The 12,925-nt window shown below is 45.0% G+C and overlaps 1 protein-coding gene across 15 annotated transcripts in view; it reads left to right on the top strand.

Annotated features, from left to right (window-relative positions):
* The window catches only part of obscnb (obscurin, cytoskeletal calmodulin and titin-interacting RhoGEF b), a 66,497-nt gene that overhangs the window by 1,793 nt on the left and 51,779 nt on the right, over positions 1–12,925 (top strand). For all 15 annotated transcript variants that reach the window (XM_019878854.1, XM_019878860.1, XM_019878862.1 and 12 more), the window contains exons 2-20: positions 1,423–2,500; positions 4,269–4,538; positions 4,835–5,095; positions 5,269–5,574; positions 5,660–5,926; positions 6,013–6,119; positions 6,515–6,683; positions 7,471–7,746; positions 7,825–8,106; positions 8,188–8,463; positions 8,728–9,003; positions 9,278–9,553; positions 9,628–9,894; positions 10,223–10,492; positions 10,747–11,013; positions 11,424–11,690; positions 12,133–12,245; positions 12,318–12,471; positions 12,548–12,709. In XM_019878854.1, coding sequence (XP_019734413.1) covers positions 1,432–2,500; positions 4,269–4,538; positions 4,835–5,095; positions 5,269–5,574; positions 5,660–5,926; positions 6,013–6,119; positions 6,515–6,683; positions 7,471–7,746; positions 7,825–8,106; positions 8,188–8,463; positions 8,728–9,003; positions 9,278–9,553; positions 9,628–9,894; positions 10,223–10,492; positions 10,747–11,013; positions 11,424–11,690; positions 12,133–12,245; positions 12,318–12,471; positions 12,548–12,709 — 5,335 coding nt within the window. In that variant the 5' untranslated portion in view covers positions 1,423–1,431. The remainder of the gene's footprint in view (positions 1–1,422; positions 2,501–4,268; positions 4,539–4,834; positions 5,096–5,268; positions 5,575–5,659; positions 5,927–6,012; positions 6,120–6,514; positions 6,684–7,470; positions 7,747–7,824; positions 8,107–8,187; positions 8,464–8,727; positions 9,004–9,277; positions 9,554–9,627; positions 9,895–10,222; positions 10,493–10,746; positions 11,014–11,423; positions 11,691–12,132; positions 12,246–12,317; positions 12,472–12,547; positions 12,710–12,925) is intronic.

The following is a 12,925-nucleotide window of genomic DNA, read 5'->3' as shown; positions in this document are numbered from 1 at the left end:
TGGTAATCAAAGCTTACTTATGTTGTTTTACTGTAAATATTTAAACACTTATAAATATGCACAATCAGAGATTGGAACTTTTTGTTGACCTTGTTTTGAGATGGGTCTTTGTTTTTGTACTTTGTAATTTATTTTTTTGTAGCACTCCATGTTGTACGCCATGTTGAGTATGTTCAGAAGAATATAAAGCCATATAAATAATAAATATTTGATATACTGTATATTTTTTACATTCGTAATTCATTTTACACGTAATTTTACATTATTTTTGGGGGTAAACTAATTTAAGCAACAAAAAAACTGAGGAGCCATTTGGGAGCCGAAAGAGCCGGCTCTTTTTAGTGAGCCGAGCCAAAAGAACCGGCTCTCTAAAAAGAGCCGGAATTCCCATCACTACTTCACTGTGCTTTAATTAAACTGTGTGGACGCTGAGCGTCTCCAGCGCGGATGCTGGGCGTCGAGAGAGTAATCCCAATGCATTGAAACGAGGCGAATCATTGGATAAATGCTGGTTTTGTCCCGCCCATAGGACGCTCAGCGTCTCTGGGAGTCTATGGACAGTGAGCGTTTATGGGCGGGCCGGGACGCTCAGCTTTCTGCATGATGATTGAATGATCTGTCTGAGGCGGAATCTCTTTTGATTGACAGCGAAATGAGCCAATCACCGATCTTTTGGTGTCGGGATCCGTGGGAGCATTTTTCAATTTTCATTCTGTTCTGAGTTGAACTGGAGACTTCTTCCAATCATCTTCGCGACACTCTCTTTGTTGAAAACGACTCGCGACAAATTAATCTTTTATTTCTGGTGGGTTTTATTGTAATAGCTTGTGTTCACAGACTGACTTATATCACCACAGTTAAGACCCTTTGTTAAAAATAAACGGACACATTTTATGATGTAGGCCAAAATTGAGCTTCCCCTCCTTGACAGACCAACATCCGCCACTGGTAAGAACGTACAGCAGTCACTCAGTATGAGGGTTGAAATCAGCCTATTTTGAGGGGGTGGTCCTGGCTCATGTTCACGCTGGTGCCACCAGTAAGACCAGCAGCGAAAGCAAAACAAAACAGCCAAGATTTGAACAGCCGAACCTTCACTGAGCAACCACCTCGATTAACTGAGCCAATAGCATCCAACAAAACCGAGATGCTAGCACCACCTCCTGGCAGGGCCCCAGCAACATGCTGGTCCTTGGCAGCTCTGGCTCTCTTCATAGAGACCAGCAACTGAAGGTTCATCTGTTTGAATCTTGTCTGTTTTGTTTTGCTTTTGCCGCTTATCTTGCTAGTGATGCTAAACTTAATATGCATGGAAACAATGGATTCTGACATGCTCACTTTTCTGCCCTGAGTGAACGTTATTATAACTTGTATTCCTCTATTATTAGTTTTGTTCCTGAAAATTATTTTCCTGAACTGTAGGTACAAACCATGGATCAAAATTTGTTTGGAGGGGCCCCCAGGTTCCTCACCCGGCCCAAAGCGTTCGCCGTGTGCGTCGGCAAGGACGCCACGCTGAGCTGCACCATTGTTGGCAACCCCACACCACTTATCACCTGGGAGAAAGAAAAGCTGAAACTGACATCCGGGGGCCGCTTCAAGACTGTGGAAGATGGGGATGTCTACCGTCTGACCATCTATGACTTAGCGCTGGAAGACAGCGGTCAGTACCTGTGCAGGGCCAAGAACAGTGTCGGCGAGGCCTACGCAGCCGTGACCCTCAAAGTGGCCCTCCCAGCAGAGATGACTCCAAGAGCCCCCGTTTTCATGCTCAAGCCCACATCAGCACGTGTGGGTTTGGGGGACAATGCCGTGTTCCACTGCAGAGTAGTCGCTCACCCCGAGGCCAACTTCGACTGGGAGAAGGACGGACGCTACCTGGGCGAGACCAACCGCATCAAGATCATTTCGGAGAGCGACAGCAGCAGCTTAAAGATCCAGAGCGTGCGCAACCTGGACAGCGGCACGTACATCTGCACGGCCCAGAACACTTTGGGCCGGGCGCACGCCGCCGCCATGCTGGTGGTGGATGCCCAGGGTGCCCACCAATTCGCAGCGGAAACCCACACCTCCCTCCTTTCTCACCTCCAGAAACGTAAAGAAGAAATGAAGAAGGACATAGCTGTCTTTCGTAACGAGGAAAGCGCCGCCTCAGATAAAATCACAGACAGTCTGAGTTCCCTGAGTCTGGAGCATGAGGTGAGGTCGTCGGTACTGGCAAAACTGCCCAAGGGTGTGTTCACCCGCACCTGCACAGTGACGGAGGGAAAGCACGCCAAACTCAGCTGCTTCGTGACGGGTCACCCCAAGCCTCACATTATCTGGAGAAAGGACGGAGCAAATATCAGCGAGGGCCGCCGCCACGTCATGTATGAAGACCAGGCAGAGAACTTCATCCTCAAGATCCTTTACTGCAAACAGGACGACAACGGTTTCTACACCTGCAATGCCACCAATATGGCTGGTCAGACCTACAGTGCTGTGCTGGTAACAGTCAAGGGTAAGTGGCTTTTAACTATCCTCGGTTTCACAGTTTATGTCAAGTTTACAATCACTCCTAATATGGGCTGTCACCAGTAATGAGTCCTCCTTTTCTTTTTTTGAGACGACATCTCAGCAGGGCGACATATCATTGTAGAATTGAGTAAATAAGCCCCCTCTTGAAAGTTAATTGCCTCCGGTATTTTTTTTTTTTTTTTTCATCTTCAGCGCGGAGGAGGAGGAAGGAGCATGCAAGACTAGTCACTGGAAACACTGATGCCTTTTTGCACTCATTAATGTGCATTGTCCTAAAAGAAAAAAGTGCCAGTGGACACTAGTTAGCCCCAAGGGCAACTTGATTAGCCCATGGTTCTGTTCTAAGACTAGCGCACCAGTGATAAGACACTGTGATTTACTAAGAAGAATTAAAACAAAAGAATGTTAGCATTCGTTTAAACTTAACCTAATACACCTTTCTTCTGCACTAACTATTCAATATTTAGTTTGAAAATAAAATAGATTGTGTTCAATGGGAAAATAATGCTGTTTTTATTTCCCCAAATATTTCATATTTTAGAGCTGAAATTTTAATACTGTTCCGTGATACCGCCATATTTTTGCTCACGGTTGTCATATCATCAGAATTGAATGTCTGCCCATGCCTACTTAACGTAGAGCACAGTATTTTCCCTCTTGCTATATCGTGTCAAATTTCCCCATTTTACAGTTTCTAAAACCAAAAAATCTATTTGAACACTTTCAGGCACAGCGGTTACGACAGCGGATAGCTTATCATATCAGGTTACAGGGTGCATGAAAGGGTTAGAAATGTAAACAAAAAAGTAAAAATTTGTTCTGTTATTTATAGCCTACATTTACCCCCTTTTGTATTTGTTCTTTACTTTTTTTTTAAGAACAACCATTGCTATTCTTTGCACTATGTTTATTATTTTGTGTTAATATCTTAATTAAAGACACTTTAACAAGTTGACTTTCACTTATTCAGCCACTATGGATCAAAATTGCTGGCTCTGCGTTTTGGGGGTTGGGGTTAGGGTTATGTAACTGTACATGTATTGTCAGAATCTCTTTTTCACAGAACATTTGCTTTAGATTTTGCAGGTGTACCAAATGTAGTGGCCAGTGAGCGTGTGGGAGTAGAAGGATAAATTAAAGTTAGCTCATTGCCAACTTTAGTGGTATGAAAGAAGCAGCAGGAGCTACTGCATATACTGTCAGTGCCAGTAGGTCAAACTCCATGTCCACTCACAGCCTGAAACCATTTTAAAATGCGTGCAGCTTGTCGCAACATGATTCAATCATGGCTTGTCTTCTGAGGGAAGGTGTAGTGTTGCATCTATTTTCTGCTGCCGTTGAGAAGTTCACAGTTGCTATGCGGGGTTTCTTCACTTTAGCGCTAGTGCGAACTCGTGTACCTTCCCCCGGGGTCGAAATTGATCAAAACATGAAACTGGTCTCGGACAAGTCTTGGTCTCGGATGGTCTGGTCTTGAGGATAACACAAATAACCATCGTGCTACAAGCATGTTTTTGAAGAAGAGAAATGTACACAAGTGAACAAGAATGGCTCAATCGACCAAAATTAGAACGTATCTGTTCATTTTCGAAGTTAATCAGTGATATTTTGCCAAATTCCCATTAATTTTAATGGAAATTTACAACCCGACCTAAATACAATACGCTGAGGCAATTAATAAAAGCGGCTCAAGAATATTACCAAATGCAGACAGTGTTACATTAAAACCGTTTCTTCCTCTCTTGTGCCAGAGCCAAAGGTGCCGTTCAGGAGGAAGCTTCAAGATGTGGCGGTCCAAGAGAAAACGTCGGCCACGTTGATGTGCGAGGTGCCGCTGACTGGCAGCAGGGCTGACTGGTTCATGGAGGAAACGCGCCTGGAGCAAAACGCTAAGTATCGCATGGAGGAACAAGGCACCCTGCGTCGGCTCACCATACACAACGTGACCACCAACGATGACGGCGTTTACATCTGTGAGATGAAGGAGGGCAGCCGCACAGTGGGCGAGCTCACCGTCCTGGGTAAAGTTGACGATTTCATTTCTTATATATTGGGTCACACTGTGCATTGCTATTCTTGTTGGCCTTATGTCTTTTCAAATGAATGTGTTGGAGGTACTGCCAGAAAGCATGCCACTCGTCATTGCGTCGGTTAGCCAGAGGTTGATCGGCACTGAATTTGTGTCCAGAGTAAACATGTGGCTCGGGCACAGCGTAGTTATACTGACCTAACTACGTATCGAATGTGCCAGACTAAAAAAATGTGACTAGAAATTCATGCGGGTTAGACCGTTTTAATGTCACATCCAACTTTGCAGGCAACATTACAAAGAAGCTTCCGCGGAAGACGGTCGTTCCCATCAGCGACACCGTCATCTTCTGCGTGGAGCTGGAGCAGCCCTGTCCGGACGTCTACTGGACCCGCAACGGCGAAAAGCTGAAGGCGGATTCCCGGATTTCCATCGCTTGCCTGCACCGCCAGTACACGCTGACCATTCGGGAGTGTCAGGCGGATGATTCAGGAGAAGTGGCCTTTGTGGCTGGAGACTGCAAGACGTCCACTCGATTCTCTGTCACCGGTGAGGAAATCTCCATTCTGCTGTGATGAAAAGCTACAATGGCCCTCACACTCGCAGCTGTTTAGGTTCTGTCTCCTGATTTGCCTTTGCGTTCTACTTAAATTTAGCTGTCAATCAGAAAAAAAAATGTCTATCTTTGATGACTCAATTGCATCAGTCTTTTTGCTCTTCAGCGGCAAGGAAGCATCCTCCCGATCCCCCGGTCGATGCTGTGGTGCAAAACAAGACGGACTCATCCATCACCCTGCAGTGGTCTCCTCCAGACAGTGGCCGCCCCGTGCCCATCAAGAGTTACATTGTAGAGAGGAGGAAGGTTGGCACTCAGACCTGGCAGAGGTGCAACGTTGGAGAAACGATTTTGTCAACGGAGATCACAATCTCTAACTTCACAGAGGAAGCCACTTTCCAATTCCGTATATCTGCCATCAATGACTTTGGTCAGAGTGACTACCTGGAGGTGCCTGGAAGCTTCTACCTTGGTAAGATGGATCTTTTTGGTCTGACAAAGCACTGTAGTAGTATGCCACTGAAACGTCTTCCCTCACATTTGGTTTCTGTGTTTAGAACCCACTGCTGAAATCACGAAAGGCCTTGCGGACAGCACCGCAGTTTCCGGTGAAGAGTTCTCCATTTCGGTGGAGCTCTCAGGCGTTTGCTCGGGCTTCTGGTCTCTAAATGGCCGCCTGCTGCGAAGTGGTGGCGACTACCTCATCACCCGTTCCAAGAACGTACACACGCTGCTCATCCGAGAAGCGACTCTGGACATGAACGGAACAGAAGTCAAATTTGTGGGCGGAGGCTCACAGAGCAGTTGCATCCTAGCTGTCAAGGGTATGTCACAATGTCGCTTGCTTGTTTTTGCTTTTGCTTTCTGTGAAATCTTTTGATAACTCCCTTTCCTCTTATATCTAATGTAGCGCCGCCTGTCCGGTTCATCAATAAGTCAGATCAGCAAGAGGTGGTGTTCTGCAGCGCCCAAGCCACTGCTCAGATGATAGCTGAGGTGTCGGATTACGATGCGCAGGTTTGTGTTCCTTAATAATACTTGACTCCAACAGGTATGTGGTGTTGGATCATTCCCCAATTACCGTCAAAGCAGTATGTCAGAATCAGAATCATTTTTATTGGCCAAGTATGTAGAACACACAAGGAATTTGTCTCCGGTAGTTCAGGCTGCACAAGTATCGTCATCCTCTTTATAATGGAATTAACTCATAGTTATTTTAATTCAATGTTGATTTTGTATAAATTATTAGCTATCAGAAATTACATTTTCGTGAAATATATCCATATTTTTGACTTGGTGTGTTTAAACAAAACTGACTACCGTCAGCAAGCAAAAAAACTATGGATTTTAGAAATTTTCTTTGGCCTGAAGATTTGTTGTCTAATTTTGGCATGTCAAATGGTTTTTCACAGGTGGTTTGGATGAGAAATGGACGGGAGGTAAAAATGGGCAAGAAGTATGAATCGGTGACTGTGGACCGCAGGAGGACCTTGAGGGTACACAACGTGACAGAGGAAGACGTGGGCAGTTACGAGTGTGTTTGCGCTGATGACAAGATTTCCATGCGGCTCACTCTTAAAGGTACAGAGCAGGCTTAGAAAAATGCTGATTGTTTTAATTTATGTACCTTGTTTTACTAAATGAGGGGGGTAAAATCTAGCAACTTAGTTTAAAAGGGCCCCAGCGGTCAATTCCATGTCCATGTGTGGAAAGTATCATCTATGAACGAAGATAAATAGCTTTACAATAGTAACCTTTTTTTTTTTTTTTTTTTTGCTTGTGGTAAAACAGAAGCCTTTATTTCAAGGAGTCATTTAATTGTCTTAAGTGAATGACACACCTGACAAATATACACACAATGACAAATTGGGACAAATTCCAGCATTTTGCTTTCTCAGTCAGCAACAGCTGCGTGATCAGATATCCCCAAAAGATAGTGAGTGGGATGTCTTGGGGTGTTTTTTTTCTACCTGACGTGTTCTGACAACAACTGCAGTAGACAGTTGTAATTGTTGAACCTGATTAATTTTTTTGGGCTCACTTATCCTTATGTGTGTAGCGAACAGCAAATTTGGCCCATGCGTGGTCTCTGTGAGCCAGTAAGGAAGCTCGCAGCTGTTGTGTGAGTTTTAGTGTATCGCATGACAAGAAGAGTTTGTAACCACAACGCAGTTAGTAGTTACCAAAGCTTACAGCTCCCCACTTCTATTTCTTCACATACTGACTTTTTTCCTATTCCTATGTGGGGTCTCTCGTATTTTGACAGTGTGAACAGTGTATATGTGTGCACACAGCTATTCAGAAAAGGACACTATTTGTACACACTGTTCAAATATTCATGCACTCTGATATTTTTCTGTTTTTCCAGATGAACCTGCCAAGTTCCTAAATAAACCCAGAGGTCCAATGGGCCTGTTATCCTCACTCAAAGGAGATCTCGAGCTGAGCTGCGACGTTTCTCCTGCTAGCACGGCGGTCACATGGAAAAAAGACCAGCTGGAGATCTTCGAGGACCAAAGAACTACCATCATCTCTAAAGGTACCCAAAGGAAACTCATCATCAAAAATGCAAAAAAAAGCGATGAGGGTCATTACTGCTGCGAGACGGCCACCGACAAAATCACATTCCAGGTTAAGATTAAAGGTAAGGATTTAGTATGGTGATATGGATTTGCTCATTTTATTTTTAGGCTCAATGATATTAAAACTATTTTCCTATCAGAAACTCAAGCCCAGCCTGCCTTCTCCAACAAGGAATTGGTGCAGAGGGAATTAAAAGTGGCTCTCTCCCAAAAAGCCAGTCTCAGTTGCACAGTTTCAGACAGCAAGACAGAGGTGAAATGGTACAAAGACGGCAAGCTGCTCGTCTCCAGTCGAACTCTTTACACGGAAGTCAAAGGCAATCACCGCCAACTGGTGATTGAAAAAATTGAGAAGAGTGATGCTGGAGAATATACTTGCGAGGCTGGAGGAGAGAAGCTGGTCTTCAAAATTATTGTGCCTGGTAGGATTGATTATTTGAGTATTAAGGTTGTATGAGATCGAGCTACTGCATTATTGCTTTTCTCGTTTGAATTAATTTCAGACTCCCAGGCGGCCTTCGTTAACAAAGAAACAGTCCAGAGGGAGGTGAAAGCCACTCTCTCCGAGAGAGCCACTCTAAGCTGTGAAGTGTCTGATTCAACCAGGGAAGTCAAATGGTACAAGGGCGGGAAGCTGCTGGTCTCTGGTAAGACAACACGTGCCGAAACAAAGGGGAAGATTCGCCAGCTGGTGATCGATAGCGTGGAGAAGAAGGATGCCGGGGAATACACGTGTGAAGCCGGGGAGGAGAAGCTCGTCTTTCAGATCAATGTGACTGGTAAGAAAATCAATCGTTTAACTCATTCACCCCCAAAGACGTATTTAGGTGTCTTTTCAGACGCCAGACATTTAATCCCAGCTCCTCATTTTATATTGAAAATGGCCATTTTCAGACCCTTTCAGACCCTTTTCAACTGCAGTCAATATAAAATGAGGAGCTGGGATTAAATGTGTGGCGTCTGAAAAGACATCTAAATACGTCTTTGGGAGTGAATGAGTTAAGTGCGGAGTTTAATGAATTGCTCCTGATTTTCATCATCAGAGCCTCCACCAGCCTTCGTCAACAAAGAATCTGTCCAAAAGGAGGTGAAAGCAAATGTATCTCAAAAAGCCACTCTCCGCTGTGAGGTTGCTGACTCCAAGATAGAGGTGAAATGGTACAAGGACGGGAAACTGCTGGGCAGTAGTAAGACAAAACGTGCAGAGTCCAAGGGGAAAAGTCGCCAGCTGGTAATCGACAGTGTGGAGAAAAAGGATGCGGGAGAGTACGTCTGCGAAGCCGGTGCTGAGAAGTTGATCTTCAAGCTCCAGGTGGCAGGTATGAGTAATAAGTAAGACCTTAAGACAATAAGAAGTGGAACGGAGGAGAGAGGAATAAGATAATAAAAATATGTGAAATCTCATATACTGTATTTTGGGGGATTTAGTTTTGGGGGGCACAACATTTGTTTGAGGGGGGCCACCCCTCTCTTGCCCTCGCCTAGACCCGGCCCTGGTGAGCACTGAATCCGCGCAGATTGCACCCGAGTCAGGCGAGCGTTTCAATATTTCGTCAGTGATATAAGCCAACTTGATTGTGTTCATCTCTGTAGATGTGCCTGCCAAGTTCCAGAAGAAGCTCGTCAAGGACACATGCATCATTCAGGCCAGCGAGCAGATTGTTTTGACCAGCGAGCTGACTTCAGAGAGCAGCAGCGGCGTGAGGTGGTTTAAAGATGACGTGGAGCTCAAGGAGAGCACCAAGTACCAAATGAAAAAAGATGGCCTCTCTTGCACACTCATCGTCATGTCCACTGAATTCAAAGACAGCGGTGTGTACTCCTGTCGGACTGCTGATGATAAACTGGAGTTCAAAGTCCAGGTCAAAGGTAAGTCCGATTTTCCTGAAAATAAAATGCTGACGTCTCATTTTGACTACGACGCACCCCGTTCTTGTTTGCAGACATAGCTGTTAACTTTGTTGTCCGGTTGAAAGCCGTCACGGTCGACTTGGGGGCCGATTTAAATCTAACGTGTGAGTTGAACCAAGCTTCAGGCGATGTTCTATGGCGGCGCAACGGTTCTGAGCTTAAACCTGGAGGCAGGTTGCGCATCAAGACAGACGGCGTAAGGCGAATCCTCATAGTGACTGGCATGACGAAGGAAGATGAAGGCGAATACAGCTGTGAATGTAAAAATGACAAGACCTCTGCCAAAGTCTCCTCAATAGGTAAGAAACAGGAATCACTGGCAATGCTGAACAATTATATAAAATGGTCTCTTGCTCGGCAAGCCTTTTCTCACCCATAGTGGTTGGAAAGTCAGAAAATGAATCAAATACTTATTTTACTCAGTAAAAATGCACACTTTGGTGCCGTGCATTTTTTCTGTACTTTTGACTGATATTCCGTCTTAATAATTAACAACCATAAACAGGACATTTTATAAGCATTCAAACTTACAAATTCAACATGTGGTCCAGTGATTATTTTCCTCACCGCACCGTATGTCATTCCATGTCGTCATGGTGCATGTTTCATGCCGGTCATTCCTTTCAGCCCCCCGAGTTGTGAGACTGTCTTCCAAGCTGAACAACGTGGCCGCAATGGAGGGCAAAGATGCCATATTCAAGTGCACCGTCACCCCGGCGGACGCACGCGTCAAATGGTTCCACAACAATGTTCCTATCGCTCATGGCGCCAAGTATAAGATTGAGCATGGTGGCAACACCCACTCGGTCGCCGTCACTTGTGTCACCCTGAAGGATGCGGGGGAGATCAGCGTGGACGCCGAAGGGAAAAGCTGCAAGGCGACGCTTCAAGTGCAACGTAGGAGAAGCGCATTCACAGTGGAACCTTCAAAGTTGAACACAGTCCAGTGGCATCCATGTTGTCCTAATTTTGCCTGAATTAACTGTGCATAAAATTCTTAAGTGGTCATTTTCTACACACAAAAACAGCCAAAGAAAAAGCTGAATACACTTGAGACGTAATTTCAATATGGAGGTCCCACTGTATGATAAAAAGCCGGATTTTCAATTGACCCGGTATTTTTAATACCTCTTATTTTTTTTACCAATCAGGTGAGCCGGTGACATTCAAGAAGAAGCTGGAGAATATGACAGCGGAGGAGCAGAGCGAGGCAAAGCTCGAGGTGGAGCTGAGCAAGCCGTCAGACGAAGTGCACTGGATGAAGAACGGCGTCAAGTTGCAGACTTCAGTGGGTGTGGAGGTCCGGGTGGATGGCGCTAAGCAGGCGCTGGTCTTCAAGAGTGTGACTTATGCCGACCGCGGCATCTACTCGTGCGAAACCCTTGATGACAGAACCCAGGCCAAGCTCACCGTCGAGAGTAAGCATGCAAGCATGCACGTTGGATTATCCCAGCAGTAGTTCACCTAGCTCAGCCTCGCTGTAATGCATGTCTGCTGTGTAAATAAGATAAGATATCCTTTATTTGTCCCACACTGGGGAAATTTACAGTCCACAGCAGCAAAATCCCAGCTGTATTGCGAAAATCTGCAGTTAACACCGATCATTTTATTTGTTTTTTAAACAGATTTGTATGGTAATATACATAAATACTGCACAGTAATATTTTCAAATGGTATGTGAAACGAAAAATCTTGCTGACCCGCAAATGTATTGGAGATCACTGTATTGAAAACAGACAGAGCATTTTGATTAGAATGCAGATTCTCACCTATCGCTGGTACGTCTGAACCATATTCACTCTACTAATAAAAGGAATTTCTTCCACAGTGAAGAAAGTTGAGCTGATCAAAGGTCTCACGGAAACCAGGACACACGAGAAACAGACGGTAAGCTTCGAGGTGGAGCTCAGCCAGGCTGATGTCGAAGGCTCGTGGACCCGGGACGGCATCAGGTTGAAATCAGAGCCCAATGTCCGCATCACAGCTCTGGGAAAAACGCACGGCCTTACCTTGTCAAATCTGACGAGAGAGGACACGGGAACCATCACCTTCCTGGCGGAAGGGATCCGGACTTCCTGCAAACTCATTGTTACAGGTACACCGCACGGTCGGTCAGTTTCTTCAAAGACCCAGATCATGTGGAAAAGGGGACATACTGTATTATGCAAGTGTTGCTTTGAACAGTAATGGCTTGTATGCAACAAGTTCTGATTACCGAAATGTGTCCTGCTCAGATTTGGGCGCATCACAGCTCCAACGGACCATATTTATGCGAAAATCAAATGTACCGTAGTTAAATGGACTCTGTACGCCAGATTTACTATTTTAAACCATTTCTCATGATCTCCGCGCCTCTTCTGTACCAATTTACACCATACATCTGTCGATGCTTTAGTTGTAGTTTGATTCAGTATTTCGTTATTGATCTGCATAACCGTTTTAATGAGAAAAATGTGTACAATTCTTGCCCATTGAAGATTATAGTACAAATGTAGCAGATGTAACCTTAATTGGACACAACTATTCTTATTCAATAGAACCCCCTGTTACGATCTCAAAGCCCATTGTCGACATCAGCGTTGCTGAGAAGGAGAAGGTCACTTTGGAGTGTGAAGTATCAAGAACAAATGCAGATGTAAAATGGTTCAAGGTGAGAAGTCACACCTGTGAATGCTGAGTGAATTAGGACAAGTGTTCATCTTAATGTGATGAAATTCTACAGGAAGATGTACAGCTGAAACCAGGGAAAAATTTAAGCATTCATTCTTTGGGACGAAAACGCACCTTGATCATCAACAAATGCACCCCCGAAGATGCAGGCACTTACATCTGTCAAGCTGCCGACGACAGCACCTGCGCCAAGATCACCGTTCACGGTGAGTCCCACATCATCCAAACAGCAGTGGCGACCTTTGTCAATCAAAACATGACAAAAGTGGTTCCCCGCTGCAGCCAGAGATGTTAAGATTGTGAAGAAGCTGGAGGATGTGGAGGTGATGGAGAAGGAGAGCGCTGCATTTGTTTGCGAGGTTTCACACGACGAAGTGGAGTGCCAGTGGTACAAGGGAAGCTCCAAACTTAGAGTCAGCGACAACGTCAAGATGAGACAAGAAGGTAAAGTTCCAAAAAGGCTATTTAGAGCGTGGTACACACATACAGACAATTGGCTCTCCTAATCTCTCAATATTCCCCTTCCCAAATTTCAAGGACTTTTCATGTGGATCTTGAAATGAACTGCATTCCCCCCCCCACCCTTTTGTTGCTGTACTACACGCAGATTAGTTATTAAAGTCAATTCCAACGACCGTATTTTCCGCACTATTAGGCGAA

This window comes from Hippocampus comes, unplaced genomic scaffold (genome assembly GCF_001891065.2).
Source record: "Hippocampus comes isolate QL1 unplaced genomic scaffold, H_comes_QL1_v1.1 scaffold85, whole genome shotgun sequence".
NCBI lineage: Eukaryota > Metazoa > Chordata > Actinopteri > Syngnathiformes > Syngnathidae > Hippocampus > Hippocampus comes.
This window is presented reverse-complemented; position numbering and strand designations above follow the sequence as displayed.